Here is a 15,809-nt window from a genome sequence, read left to right as displayed (position 1 = left end):
ATTAAGTTTTTTATTGTGGAAAAAAACCACCAAAATCCTACTTTTCTCAAAATCCAAAAGCTAATAAGAACATTTGAGGGGTAATCTAATGCTTGAAGCCCAACAGATGCCAAATATCCATCACTATTTCCAGGAAAGTTAGTAAAATTTGAGTTTTTATTGCTTGGGCCAAGAAGCTTTTCTCCCAAAGGGACAGAAGCAGATTTTATACCTTTGGTTATAATGGTTTTTAGGTTGAAGATGTCCCGTAAATGTTTTGATACGATCAGCTGTGCTAAGAGGGTCAGAAGTAAAGCTGAACTCTCCCACATAACTCCTGCGTCGTTTTCAAGTACAGCTGTCAGCTTGCTTTCCACCGCCCCCCTCACTTCACCAGAAGAGTGACAGAGAAACAGCCTGAATGAAGTGCCCCCACATTGTGTCGCTGCACCATTTTAGTATTTCGCATCTGCATGACAGAGGTGCCACTCGACTCCTCATCCAATCAATGGCCCCCGGGACTTAACTCTTTCTCCTGAAAGGCATGGCTGCCATCAGGGGTTTAAAGAGGCATCGGAGAGGCTGAAATCTGCACCGTGACAACATTTAACCATGGAGAATTCCATAAAAGAGACCTTAACTGCTTTGAGGAGGGCACAGTTTACATTTTACTTGTTTATTTGTTCAGGGACTACATCTTTTAAATCTTAAATCAAATAGAGTTTAAAAAAACACTAAATACTAGAAATGCAAGAATTGATCGACTTAATCGTTGAATTAATTTATGTTCCTATTATTCATACAATTTATCCCTTTATGAAATCTTTTCAATAAATCAATCTATACCATACCATTTGGAATGAGGCATGTTATTTTACAATAATATAAAACACCAAGTGCCACAACACGTGTGATGCAGCAAAAACTGATCAAGCCATCGTCACAGTTCAATGTGTGGAAACACTTTGAATTTACCTTTGAAATGTGACCATACAGTGTGCTAGAATGTTCTAATAATGTTCTATTTGTATTATTTTGATTTGGAAAAAGGTTAGGTCCGATTGTTCAAAATGAGCCAATATCAACAATGATCAACCACAAATAAAGTCATTCAACAGTCAACCTTATTTGTGACTTTTTAGACAAAAAAGGACAGAATTATCCCTTAGGGAGGAAGAAACTAACATTTTATTCCTTCTGCAAAAATTCATCTAAGAACAAGTGTCACACTTTTAAGAGCTTCTTTCTCAGATCTGCAGGGGTCATCAACTTTGGTTCTTTTCATGAAAAGCGTGGACTTAAAAAGCTTATAGGCACTTTAAGGTCAGGTGTCAGTTTTTCCCAAGACAGAAAGGCTGTCCAACTCTCCTCACAGAATAACTTTAGACAACACTCTTAGTTTAAACGTGTTGACAAAACTTCTCAAATTTGAGGAAAATCTCAGACGAGTACTTTTAGATGAATTTGGAAGCAAAAATGATTGTCAGGGTGTTACTGAGCGTCAGAAAAGGCGCAGAGGCGCATGCGTTTTCCACATTTGGATAATCCTCCGGTTCGAAATATTCGTCCTCTCCATCATCCTCATCTGAGTCGGCAAACCCGCTGCCCTCTCTGAAATCAAAGCATAAAGTCCTCATGCTCACTTTGATGTACTCGCAGATGTTCCTCTCGGTGCCGTCGCACACGCACGTGTCCAGCTGCTGTGCTTTGGGGATGGAGCGCATGCTCGCTATGGTCCTGCGGCAGCTTTCCGTGCACCTCTGCCCTCCAAACAGCTTCCGGCAGTGGAAGAGGTAATCCTTCATGGCAGAGCTGCAGGCCGGGTCCAGCCCGCACTGCAGCCGGGCCTCCGTGCAGCCCATGGTGCTCGTCCGCGGCATGCACGGCTCGATGGCCTGTTTGGTCCTCCTGCAGCGCGGGTCCGTGGCGCAGTCGCAGTCCTCCAAAGCCGGACCGCTCCGGGTCAGATTGAGCTGGATCAGAGAGGAGATGCAGTGGCTCGCACACTTCTTCCGCTCACCACTGAGCACGGACGCGCACGCGTAAAGGTACTGATCGTACGCGTAATGGCACTCCGGCTCCGCATGACACTTGAGGATGGCTCTCCAACAAACCAGACGGTGGTTGGGATTCGGAGAACCGAAACAGTTCCCAAGGATGAAAATGAACACAAGCCATGACAGAAGTGGCGCCCGCTCCATCAATGAGGAAAAGCCGATCATTTCATCCAAGACAACGTCAAACATTGGATCCTGTAAGATTGTTCCAGGGCGTCTCCATGATTCCCCATCAGGCCAGCTGGCTGAGGAGCTACAACCCCCGTGAATGATGATCTCTACAACAAGCAGTTCCGGTAGGGTTTCAAAAGTTTCCAAATCCAAACTTTCTTTCTTTGTCCAGGAACGTCTGCTCTTATGTAGCAACAGCAGCACTTTAAGTCCTCCAAAAGTCCAAAACGAAACTTCTTCCTAAGTTAAACCCCGTTTTTCCAAACTGGATCAGCCTCTGCAGCAGCAGCGTGTGATTGGTCAGCTGGGCTGTGGAGAGTCATGTGCGACGGTGACGCACAGCAAGGAGTGGCTGCAGCGGGAGCTTCATCAAGCTGCTTCAGCGCTGAGAGTAGGGGCCTTTATGGAGAATCAGCATCTGACGTCAGTGCAGGATTTGAATACACCCCTCCAGACAACACTGGCCTAAATCTCAGTTCATGAAAACCCATAAGAATGGTGGGTTTTTAACATGTTATTGTGGAATTGTTCTCATAATGGAGGACATATGTTCAGAAAATGAAGCATGAAATTGCATTGCTGAGTATTTCTTTATTCAAATCGTTGTGAATCTGGAGCAGATGAAAAAAAATATGTTTTGTAGAGAATACTTTGGATGAGCCACAAGCTTCCTGCTCTACTCCATTCTGATGCATGCTCTTGTAACCGATTAGATCCTTTTACGTCTTTGTTTTCCTCGTCTGAGCTGGAATCTGGATCAAAACTGTACCTCTGGATAGCTCCAATGCTCACCATTTTTGTTGCACCGGTAATGTTCGACTGGAGGTGTGAGGGGCTGGAAGCTAGCCGGAGAGCGTGTAAAAGAGAGAGATCAGAGGGACTTTAAAGCAAAGACCATGGATCTTAATATTGATTGTGGGAATCTGGACAAAATATTTTTTACAAAAACGTTTTTACAAAAAATATGAAGAAAATTGAAACTTTTTTTATCACAACTTTCCATCTCAAGATTCCTTGCCTCCTCCTTTTTTAAATTTAATTTAATTTTTATTTTTTGGAAAAAGGTCCTGATTTATGTTTGCAAAATTTGAGACATACATCTCTCTAAATGCTGATTGTAATTGGAGAGTTCCGATCTTTTCTGATATTCACTTTCTGACCTTTTCCAACATTTCAATCAAGTTTTTTTTGTAGCATTCGGACTTTTTAACTGTTGGCTTCACTCAGAATTCTGATTTATTTTTTCTTTATTCATAATTCTGATAATCTGGTCTGGAACAAGGAAAAGAGTCAGATATCTGAGTTAATTTAAAAAATTCTCAAAATTCTTAATCTAATTTGAGAGTTCACTCTTTCCTACCACATTTTGTGTCACAGTTTTACCTTTAAACAAGTTTAATTTCCAGCATACAACGTAAACTTGCCACTTCTTTTTTAGATTATGATTGAATGTTTCTCGCTTTTTAACATTTATTTTAAAAACATTGTTGATTGTTTCACACATTTTTTCTTTGTCTGTTTGACTTAATAATTCCGATTAAAAAACTGTGTACACTATTAGATTAATGTCTAATTTTTTCAGAGTTCCAACTTCCCTTCCTGCTGAAACACATTTGCATTTAAAATTCTGTAATTCTATTACTTAAAAGGGGAAATAAAGTCACAAATCTGTTTATATTCAGCACTGAATCAATTGTTGGCTTGTTGAAAAATCAGGAAAAAAAAAATTTCAGCTGCAGTTCCATCCAAAAACATTCTGGCAGGAAGGCACCAAACTCTTATTTTGTTACTGCTCTTGAGAGAAAACTTGTATGATGGTTTTGCGAGCGTGAGCTCTGCAGAGTTTTCTGGCACAAATCACTGTGACATTTGTGCTTGTGGTTTTAAGGAAGGATCCCGCTCTCATTTTGAATCAGGCTCTATAAGAAAGTTTGACATTTTACTGACATTTGGAGGCTTGCAACACATAGTCTGGGTATTTTGGCTAACAGAGACACACTGTAAAAAATAAACTTATTTATCTCCCTCTTGATGGAAAACAGGGCTTGTGGATAAAAACTGGCCTTCAGGGCCAGTTATGGAAACACTTTTTTTTCTTACTTCTTTTACTCCTTTTTTTCCGCTGAATACATTCCTCTTTGCTTCCAGGAATTCTTTTTACTTTACATTTCAGCATATTAATGTTGCTTATTCAGGAATTAAAAGACACATAGAAATCATATCACATTTTTTTCTGTGAAGCAAGAGTGACCACTGCACCACCATGCATATCTGGACATGGACATATCTGTTTTTCACTCAAATTCTATGAATTCTCCAGAAAATATCTGATGAATTACCATCTGGGCTGCTGGGAAAGTACCAAACTCCTCTCCGTAGAAAATGATGACACTAACCAGTTGTCTGTTTTTCTTCACTTTTGAGGCAAATGGGAATTTCCTCTTGAAGTGCAGAAAAATACCATAAAAACAAGCAGCAAGCACAACAGAAATGCAAAGAAAGATGAATTGGAGCCATTCAACAACAGAACCCGAAAATGTTTTAGAAAACATTTCCTCGATCCTTTCACATCACCAAAGTATTTACATCAAGATCTGGCACCTCTCGAGGGGCATTTGGACCCCAAATTCCAATTAAAGAGATTAAGGAGAAGTCAAAAGAAACATATTGGAGTTTTTTAAGCCAAAAATTCCCTTTTTCATTCATCTAGTTCCAGCCCGACAGTCTGACTGCACTTGTGATTTAAGGCGGCAACAAAGTGGAAATCACAAAAAGCCCAAACGCTGATCTGCAGCAGTCTTTTTCAGCACATGAGAACCTGACATCACTGCAAACCACTGAGACTAAAATCAGCACTTGAACAGAAATGTTGCTTTTCTTTTTCTGAAGGCGGCAGCTTTTGTGTACCTCCAACTCTCCTGTGAGTAAAGCTCAACAAGGCTTTTTTGTCTATAACTGAGAGCACGCTCAAGAACTTGGCCAAGGCACACTTGCACTTTTAAGGGGGTTCGTAATGCGTTGCAGAACTAAAATCCAATTATGCCTGGAGGGAGGCCAGATAAGAACAATGGACGGATTCAGTGAAGCCTGCAGCTGCTCCCCCCACCATAACTATGCCTCTTAAATTATATCTCCATATATTCTTCTCCTTAATGCCAAGGTTTTTAGATTTTTTTTCAATGCGACACTCAGACTCCCTTCTTCTCATCTATTTCAAACTGCACGTAGATACGTTAACAACAACTTGCATGTGATGGTGTTTCCAGAATTGGAATGCGGTTCCCTGGAGCGGATTCGCAAATACTCATGCAGAGACAGACATACTCCTCAGTTTGTCTCCACTGCTGTCAGAAGTCATTACACAAACAGCGCTGCCAGAATAATTCACTCGACTTTGGATTCAAGAGCTCCAAACCCGGAGAGAGGCCAAGAGGGGAGGGGGAGTTAGGAAAAACAGAGAATAGCAAATATGTGCCGGTGCCTTTTTTATTGCTGTTTTTTCTATTGGTACTTTCAGCTTGTGAACACTATCCTTTGTCCATTTTTTCTCTCAAAAGAAGAGTCATAACTCATTTTTAAGAAAACAACTGAACAGCTTTTTTTTCAGCTTTGAAAACAAATCAACTGGATGCAGAATTTTTAGCTTTGAAACGACTTGTTCCTACGGTGGCCCTGAATTCCAAATCACACCAACAAACACAAAAACATATTAAAGATCACAACCACAAAAACAAAAACAAAAAATTATATTACTGGCCTTTTTAAAATAAAACAAATGAAATGCCTATAATGCTACCAAATTAACCACTATGTTGTCATTACACGAGAAACATATCTAGTATTATATAAATTGGTTTATGTTCCACCATGTCACTATAAACTTTGATTTGTTGAATAAGTATGCATGATATCCATACCAGAAAAAGCAAACAAGTGTTTCTTTATTCTACAGTACGGAGAAGGAGACAAGACAAATTGCGTAAAATACCCAAAATATGCTCATTTACAGTATGTATTTCATTACAGCGTTGTTACTCAATAAAATGATTTATTTATTTATACATTTTTGCCAACAGACCGAAGCCCATTAATAGGCAAATTCTAAAAACCAGAAACCAGAGCAAATGGAACATGGAATAAAACAGCTTGTTGCTTGTGCTGGCTTAATCATTTATTTTAGGAAATTCTGAGGATAACCTTCGCCTGTTAACTTGTTGTTTTGTTTTTTTCAGTTTTCCTGGAGGAGATGTCAGGCATCTGATTGGCTGGTCCAAGCAGCCCACTGATTGGGTGACAGTGGAAGGCTGCTGATTGGTTGATTTGTTCAGAGGCCAAAGAATTGTAGTTGTAGCTTTCTGTCATTGTAGATCAGCGTTCTCAAACTCCATTTACCATGGGGCCACTGGAGGTAAAGTCTGGCTGAGGCTGGGTTGCAACCTCAGAGCGCTCAGCTCGTGGGTGTCTCAGTTTCAATCAACAAATACATAAACAAATGAATTTTATAAGACGCTGTGATGCTAGCCACCATGAGTAAACTTTCGTATATAAGTATATGCTGAAAACTAGTGATAACCAAGTTTGCCCCCAAAGATTAAATTATGATATATGAATGGTAATTAGTAAGACATTATGGTTTGTATATGGCGTGTATGCGTGCACCCCCATGCAGGTGTGTGTGATCACTGCGCTCGCTCAGACAGAGGGACGGTGCTGCTCCGCCACACTTTCTAAACTGAAATCATCCAGCGTCTGAGCAAAACCAAAATAAACAAGTATGCTTGAAAAATGCTTGTGTGTCTCACAAGGTTTCTGACTGCTGACTCTCCCAAACAGTCGTCCACAAAGCAAGAGGCCCCACTTTGGTAAAAAAAACCAGACTGGATGGATTTCATCCAGAGAAGTGGAGCACCATAATTTATTGTTTAGACTTCATATTTATGGAAAGAAGCTCTTTTAACAGAGCTTAGCATCCTTTTTTAAATCAAAAGTCTGCTTTTGTGCTTTTGGTTGATTTAAATGTTTTGTATAACTTGGGTTTTAATGCGTTTTCTTTCTTTGTTGAATGTTTTCACTTGATATTTTGTCATGTTTGATAGACATCAAGGACACTTTATACATTTCTGACACTTTTTGTAAGACAGGGATAAAATCAACCCTCGGACACAGTAATGTAACAAAGTCTTTCTTTGCAAACAAGAGACATTGGCTCTAAGCCGTAATAAAATTAACCACATTCTGCCACATGGACAGGGGTGTTTCAAAAGCTTTTAGGGGCTCTGGGCTCTTGATTATTAGGGCACCCCAATCCTACCAAATATTTAATACGTTTTTTCTGAACCACAGTTTGTTTCCATCGTTAGGTCATTTTGTTAGGCAGTTGTGAAAATTTACTTGCACTCTGGACCAGAGGAAACATGGGGGGGGGGGGGGGGGGAAATCAGCTTTTTGAACTTTTGAGTTCTTCTGTTTCTTAATTCAAGGGAAACCAAATGATAGAGGAGAACCTGACAGAAAAATAGAAGTCCACTTCTTTCCACTCCTTTTCCAACAAAATTTATTTGGTTAATTAAACTATTTGATTGCCATAATATTTACTCCTTAACACCAAAGCTTTAGCTCCAGTGTTTACATTCTTTTGACTACCATAACTCTTGAACTAACTCTTCGGTTAATGTAATTTCAACTGATTCTGACGCTGGGAAAAGCAGCTTTGTGCTGATGTGCAACATTTTACAGAAGTGAGGTGTTTACATAATCAACATAAATCCACTGATACTGATGTGGCGAAAAGGCGTCTTTATGCTGATGTGCAAAGCTGGTTTTCTCTGAGTGAGAATCCGCTGATTTTCATTGATTGCATTAAAAAGTGTATGGTATTTATTTAGATGTTGCCAGCAACCTCTCCGGTGTTAAAGGGTTAATGGATTCTATTTATGTGATATGTGAGCACTATATGTATAGGTGCACATATAGCGTTCTCTCACTATATTGTGGCTCACCTTTTGCAGTCTTGCAGATTTTTTTCTGAGTATTTTTCTTGTTTTTTTACTTTTGTTACACAGTGCACTGCATTCTACTTTCTGATTGGCTGTTGACCTTGTCAATTCATCTCCTTAGTGCCATGTCTTCTGTACAGAATGCATTCAAGTTGCCAAATTTACACAAATCTTCAATTGCGATAAGATCGTCGTTTTTATTTGAGGGTTCAAACAAGAGAGAAAATTTATGTCTGAGAAAAGTATGTAAAGTGTGTAATGAGAGGTTTACCAACCTTAATACATCTATAATCTTTACTTTGTGGAATTCACCTATTGCAGGTCATTTTTGTTACCGTAATTCCAGCTATAAACGTAGGAACACTGTGTGTCTATATATGATCAGGAGCAATTGTAATGTCAAGAAGACAGGAGTATTTTCTTTATCATTTTCTAATAAATTTGTGAATCAATATCCTAAATACAGTCGACATAATGTATGTTTTTTTAATTGTCTTTCTTTTTAAATAGCTTTAAATGAACCAATAAATCATTGTGCATCATTGCAGGTATGAAATACTGCATTTAAAGTTTGTCCATAACAATGATGCTGACAGTATAAGAAGGTAGCTTTTATTACAAGTTGTTGTATTTTTAAACTTTTCAATCCTCAGTTTACTTTAATTTTATTTTTAATTTTTTTATTATTTCCTAAAGAGCTCACATAAAAAGACGATAGACTACAACTTTCATGTCTGGGACATCATGAACCATCTATCTATCTTTTATTCCTGTGTTGTTAAGCCATAAAGTCTTTACAAATGCAGATTGTGGGATGTTTTCAATCTATACTTTGAACACTCATGGTGGTTTTGGTAAAGGACACAAACATTTTTTTTTCCATTTGTCTTTATTTAAAAAATACAGGGTATCTTTCTACAAATAGTATGCAGTACCAAGATGTAATTAGCCCAGTGTGAGGCAGAGTGTCTGGATCCTCTTCCTCCTTCAGTTCTGCGGAGAGACGGGATAAAAAGCAACAGGAATGTCATTGCTTCTGATTTTTCTCTGTCGCCACTGGACCGACCTGCCAAACAAACCCCCACACTTTGGTCTCAATGTCTGCTGGTGTCGTCTACTACCTCATTTGTGATGCTTCTTGTAGATGGCGATGTACTCTTGCACATCGTCCGGGGATCCCATGACCACAGGCACTCTCTGGTGGATGGACGTGGGCTGGATGTCCAGAATGTTCTCTGAGCCGGTCGTGGCCATGCCTCCTGCCTGCTCCATGATGAAGGCCATGGGGTTGCATTCGTAAAGCAGTCTCAGCTGAATGTCAAGAAAGAAAGATGGTGGAGAAATACTTTTTTTAGTTATTTTTTAATCATTTCTAAACTTAAATGTCTTGAGGGTTTCACCATCTCACCTTGCCCTTGGGGCTCTTAACATTTGCAGGATACAGAAAGATTCCTCCATACACCAGCGTTCTATGAACGTCGGCCACCATTGAACCGATATACCGACTGCCGTAAGCTGCAGAGCCATCCTGGATTCAAAACAGTCATCCCTGGCATTATTTGTGATTTAAAAAATAATCTAAAAAGTCTAACAACACAAGAAATCTTTTGACCCTGGATGGTTTGTCTTTGACTTTACCTCAGGGAATTTCTTCTTTTGGAGATACTCTGTCACATCAGGGTAAAACTGCTGCGCATATCCTTCATTCAAACTGTAGATTTTCCCCTTCTTCTTGATTCTCACGTTTCTATCCACCAACATGAACTCCCCGATCGCCTACCGGAAATCCACGCAGGGGGAAAAATACACAACATTTGCGCGTGGAGCAAAATCTGAGCAGTTTGGATGCACTTCAGGGAAACCTTACGGGGTCGAGCATAAAGCCGTTCACTCCCTGACCCGTGGAAAGGACCAACATGGTGGCGCTGCCATACAGAGCATAACCAGCCGCCACGATGTTTCTTCCCGACTGCAGCGCGTCCTTTTCACATGGATCCCCGTTGGATGTCTATAAAAACATCATGAATGCAGGACAGTGATTATTTTATTGTAAATACTCCAACTAAAGCCTTACACCCTTGTAGTTATGGCCTGCAGCAGTATTGGACTGCAAAGACCAGATTGTTTTCGTCTTTTTTTTAAACTGCGCATTTGTGCAAAAATGTCACCTTTGCCAAATACTCAAAAACTCAAAGTTCATCTATTACTCCCACATTGCCTACGAGAAAATTGATCTAATTAAATTTATTCATAGTTCAAACAAAACAACATAACATAAAATATGACCTTATAAGGAATTTGGGTAGGATTAATAAAAAACCTCAGTCACCAAGGAAATCTAATTTGCCAATTCCTTTAAAGATGACACAGACCTGTACGTCACCTCCAGGCGACCAAAAGATACAATGGTTGCTATGGAGATGAAACCAACAGAAAAGCTGCCATTTAAAGAAAAAATAACGTTTTTTGTTTTTATTTTATTAAGTTGTCACCTTCAGCTCTGACCAGGGTGGGAGGGCAGAAGGGGAGAGTGAGGGGCTCATAGCAGCTGCTCCACCAGTGAGGGCGGGTCAAAACAATGTCGCTCATGGCTTAAATTCAAATTATTTTCCTCTTTCTTCCCCTTTTCGCACAGAATAAAAAATATTTGATGAAAGAACAGCTTTTTATTTATAATGTTTTTTATTTCCCACTGATCACAAGTTATTCTGAAAAAAGTTATTCCACTTCAGCCCAAAAATCGTACCTGATGGAGATTATTTTAAACTGGCTTTCACTTGATTTTTTTGGACGGCAGAACTTTTTTTTTGTAGAAAAAAATCTCAATTTAACCTAAAAATATTTTTTTAAATAGTATTAACAACCTAGAAATAAACACATTCAAATTCTAGTTGATGACTTTTTACTGTGAGTCGATTTAACGTTCAAGACAAATGTTGCGTGGGAGTTAATTTTATGACATTTTTTAAAATTACAAATACAAATGGTGCTTAAAGAAAAGTGTGATTCTTTGTGATAATCAAGAGTCTGACTGAGTATCTGAAAACATTTGTCAGGCATGTCCGTGGCCCTCTTGGCCATTTATTGAAAAGTTGGGGTTGAAAAGTTTAAAACCACCTATATCAGTCACATTCAAACCAGAGGTGATGTGTCCATGCTGTCATCCCCCAAATAAAATGGAAAAAGTTGTTCCATTGATAGCAATGAGGTGTGCAAATCACATTAACAATGCACTCAATGCAAAATCATACAAAATATCACAACAACAATTAAAATAGCAAAACAAATTTTAAAAATTCTAGAAACCAAAAACGGATTGGGAAAAAATGAGCCTAATAAGAGGAAACATTTGAAAAAAATACGAGTGATTAAAAAAAATGAAATGTTGAAAAATTGATACAAAAGAAAAAAAAGAAAAGGTAGGCGTCATGGGATGTCCCTGATTGGATGATGTTGTTCACGTTTTTAACAGGAAGTTATTTAGCATGGCCCTATCTTATGACAAAAGATAATTTTCTTTAAACTTCTGACGACAGCCACTGCCAAAGTTCAGAGATTGCTTAATCACCTTTTGACTACAGTTAAGCAAACCTTCCATCTGCTATTCCTCTCCTTCAAGGCTCAAACGTTTCTTATTTTGTTTCATTTTGATTTCTGGAAATCACTTTCATTTCATCAAAAAAAAAATGTCGTTCACCTTTTGGCAAATCCTGTCAGGGATCGCCACAGAATTTGATTTGAACTTTAGGGCCACCGTACAACTACGGGCAGCTTCCACTGTCAAATTCACAGAATGGTTTCATACACCGACCTTTTTGTAGATGGCAAAAATCGTTCCTATGGAGACCAGGCAGTCGATGTTGGAGGAACCATCAAGCGGATCAAAGCACACGATGTATTTTCCCTGCAAAATGAAAGCAGTGGGATAAAATACAGCAACTGATCTAGCAAACATGAATCAGAATGGTTGTACTGTCACTCAAACCAACGATATTACGGCACACACTTGCTTATCGGGTTCCACAATGAGGGCATGCTCGTCCTCCTCTGAGACCAGGACGCAGGCACTGAAAGAGGACTTAATCATGTTGATGACTAGATCGTTGGACAGGACGTCCAGCTTCTTCACCTGGTCTCCAGTCACATTGGTGCTTCCTGCAATGCCATACCTGACAGGAAGGAGGAGCAGGGAGAACGCTAAACCAGTGCTTAAAGGAGTTTTGCTGTCACATTGACCTCTACTCTGGCGGTTTGGTATGACAGAAAAGAAACTTTCAACATTTTCCCTGTAAAATAAGACCCTCCGATGATCACAAAGAGAGTCCTACTCACAGGTTAGCAATCCCAGCCTTCCTGACAGCAGAGGAAATGGCTTTGACCGCTGTGCAGATGGAGTTGAGCAGGTTTGTCAGCTCTCCCGTTCCCTGGGCCTTCCTGCCCTCCTCCAGAACAAACCTGGTGAGCGTCAGCACGTTGGTGTCGAAAGCTGCTTTGTCAGACATTTTCCCGGCAGGTGGAGGGACCCAGTGTGCAAGCGCTGGAGCTGACGGAGACTGCAAAACTTAAAAAGTGGACTCTAGAACAGAGATACGGGGATGAGGAGGGGTGTGAAGCTCTTCCAGCCAATGAGGTGCTGGTTTGAACGCCACTGTGGCTAAGAGCAAAGTTCAAAGGTGGTGTTGTTTTGAACAGACACATAGCGTAATTGAATCAGCCTCTGGTTAAAAAAATCGATTTTTCTTTACCTTTACCAAATCAATTATCCAATTTCATGCATATTTTTCAAGACTTGCATTAAAATCAGAAATTCTCTAAGTGGTTTTTCTTCTATCTAAGCTTTAATTGAGTTTATATCATATTTAATCTAATTGAAAAGGTTTTAAAAGCTTTTGAGAGACAGGATACAAAAATCATTTAGAGATTTCTCCAAAAAGCTCTTGCCAAGACCTTTTTTTTAAAAACAAGTTTTTGCTCAGATGGTTCACACATGCGTTCTCTGCATGATCCTGAGGGAGTTTAAAGTTCAGTTCTTGCAGATGAGGACCCTTGCTCCCACGTATGCTGTCAAATTAGCTAGTTTCTGCATGAAGAATTGCAGAACAAAATGAAAACGCACCAGAACTTTGTTCTTTAAGATATTGTCAAGTAAATCCTTTGCATTATTTAACTAACGAAACTTGAGTAACAAATTGTTCTCACTAGTCAAAGGAATATAGTAATTTACTGAAGAAACAGAAAAGTGATTTTTAAACTTTGGTCTTTCAGATAACGCATGAAAACTACAGGATATGTCCTCACAAACCTTTTCAAAATAACCTTGTTACTTGAGTTTTACAGTGAAGGACCAGTGGGATTTTTCTTCTAGACAAAAAACAATATAACCTCGTGTAAAAAGTAGTGTTGTTCACACTTTGTCCACATGGCGTCGCTGTTGGGTTTAAAGTTAAAAGTGTGGAAAACAAAAGTAAATTTCAGTTTTCTTTATTTGAGAAGGGATTCTTCTAATACGGAAAAAAAATGTATAGATCAGTAACAAAACGTTTTGTTGTTGTTTAAAACTGTTGCTTTACTTTAAAACTGTTGCTTTACTCTTGCTTTACCATGGTGGAGTATTAGGGCTTTCGAAAAATATTAAACAAATAAATAAGAAAAAAAAATCAAATTTTGTGAGGATAAAGTCAAAGGTCAAAATCTAAAGTGAATAAATTCGTAAAATTATGAGAAAAAAGTTGTAGAAATATAAACAAAATAAATTCAAGAATGAAGTTGCAATTGACGTCATAATTTTACAAGTAAAAATTCAGTCTTTTTCTGAAATAAAATGTTATACTTAGCTTTAAAAATATTACTTTTTTATAATTGTGGGCTTACGATGTAATTTTTTTGAAATTACAAATTTATTCTTGGGAAAGAAAAAAAATGTAAATAACTATGACAAATGACATACATTTACAATTTCGCTCTCATATTTTCATTTTTTTTCACATAATTGTTCTAATAATTTTACAGCTTTATTCTAATAAAACCCTGACTTTTTATTTTTTAATTTACAGCTTTTTTTCTCACAGTTTTACTACTTCATTCCCTTTTGTTTATTTGTCTTCTTTGATTGTGTTTGTTTTATTGTGGTCCTACTCCATCATACAATTTTAATACAATTAAGTACAAACCTTTAATTTAAAAATGCCTTACCTTTATTTATTTAATGGATATAGGCTATTAAACAAAATAAGATCTGGAGTCACAACTCTTCAGGGGCCCGTCTTTCGAATTTAGAAAAAATGGTTTCATCAACATTTAGATCTATTTTGAAATAGCTCAAGTATCATGAAAATGTTTCTTAGAAGACTCTTCTACGTTTTCTACAACTGGCCAAATTCATGGTTTACATGTGGTTTTAAGTATAAAAAAAGTACTAAAACTATAATTGTGCCGGTTTTTTATAGTGTATGAATAATATTACATGGACGCAAGTTATCTAGCTGTATTTTTGCTCGTAGTGGCCACAAGGTGTCAGATTTGAGCTCCATTTAGGCAACTCAAGCCATAAAACAAAAAGTTGCACATTATTCACGATTCCATCTAACGGCTTGTTTGTGATCTGTATTTGTCACACCAAAAAATATAATGTATAAGCCAAAAATATACACACATACTCCCATATACATTTGAATATATAATGAAATAACTCATTTTTTTGCACACAAATGAACCATTTAATGTATCTAAAAACACATTGTTGGCAATATTGTAGTATAATTATAATATGATTCAGAATTGTATACATGTATGTACTTATAAAATATACAATGGTTTGCATGTAAATGTATGCATACGTACATAAAATAAATATATACATATTTCGTAGCCTTTGAAGCCACTCCTTTGTGCTGGAAGATCCATCCATGTTCCATTCTCAATGCTCTCAATGATGGAAGAAGGTTTCCCCCAAATTCTCACTATAAATGGCCCCATTCATTCTTACCCTCAAATGGATCAACCTTCATACTCCTTTTGCAGAAAAGCAGCCCCATAGCATGATGTTTTCACCCCCATGCTTTAAAATGGTGTTTTGGGAATACAATTGCACAGGCTGGTAGTGTGGTATTAATACCTTTTCAATTATTATAAAGGTCAAGACGATGTCATGTGTTACTATCATAACCTTTGTGACTGTGGTGCCAGCTCTCTCCAGGTCATTAACCAGTTCCCCGGTGTCATTATGGGCTGTTTCCTCACTGTTCCAGATCATTTGAACCCCAGGTGGAGGGAGATTGTAAGTGAGCTGCTTGCTTATTGGTTACCCTGAACAATCCCAGTCTGGTTCAGGTGAATATTTTTGTTCCTGGAGTCCTTTGACAGCTATTTGGTCATGATGGAGAGGTTGCAGTCTGACTGTTTAAAAGTGTGGACAGGTGTTTTTTAGACAGATAACCAGTTCAAACAGGTGACATTAATAGTTGAGCTTCTTAAAGAAGTAGTAACAGGTCTGTGTTGCTGCCAAATACATATTTCTGCATCATGGTACTATTAAATTATTTAAAAATATTTTATTCAAAAATGCATTTGAAATGATTACATTTACGCTGATCCTATTTTTCTGTGG

The 15,809-nt window shown here is 38.3% G+C and overlaps 2 protein-coding genes across 2 annotated transcripts; both read right to left on the bottom strand.

The window, feature by feature from the left end:
* Positions 1-1,144: 1,144 nt before the first annotated feature.
* LOC101156752 (growth arrest-specific protein 1-like) lies at positions 1,145-3,928 on the bottom strand. The gene has a single exon (XM_011481488.4). The coding sequence runs from the start codon at positions 2,223-2,225 to the stop codon at positions 1,434-1,436; it is 792 nt and encodes a 263-aa protein (XP_011479790.1). The 5' UTR covers positions 2,226-3,928; the 3' UTR covers positions 1,145-1,433.
* Positions 3,929-9,073: 5,145 nt separating this feature from the next.
* fbp1b (fructose-1,6-bisphosphatase 1b) lies at positions 9,074-12,835 on the bottom strand. Its single transcript, XM_004074514.4, has 8 exons — positions 12,536-12,835; positions 12,210-12,372; positions 12,015-12,107; positions 10,071-10,211; positions 9,842-9,979; positions 9,612-9,731; positions 9,325-9,514; positions 9,074-9,196 (listed from the first exon to the last, which is right to left on the bottom strand). The coding sequence occupies exons 1-7, from the start codon at positions 12,703-12,705 to the stop codon at positions 9,326-9,328; spliced, it is 1,014 nt and encodes a 337-aa protein (XP_004074562.1). The 5' UTR covers positions 12,706-12,835; the 3' UTR covers positions 9,074-9,196; position 9,325.
* Between the last annotated feature and the right edge of the window lie 2,974 nt (positions 12,836-15,809).

This window comes from Oryzias latipes, chromosome 12, assembly GCF_053564925.1.
Source record: "Oryzias latipes strain Hd-rR chromosome 12, Olatipes_Hd-rR_3.1".
In the NCBI taxonomy this organism is placed as follows: domain Eukaryota; kingdom Metazoa; phylum Chordata; class Actinopteri; order Beloniformes; family Adrianichthyidae; genus Oryzias; species Oryzias latipes.
The sequence above is the reverse complement of the archived record's forward strand: the minus strand, read 5'-3'. Positions and strand labels throughout refer to the sequence as shown.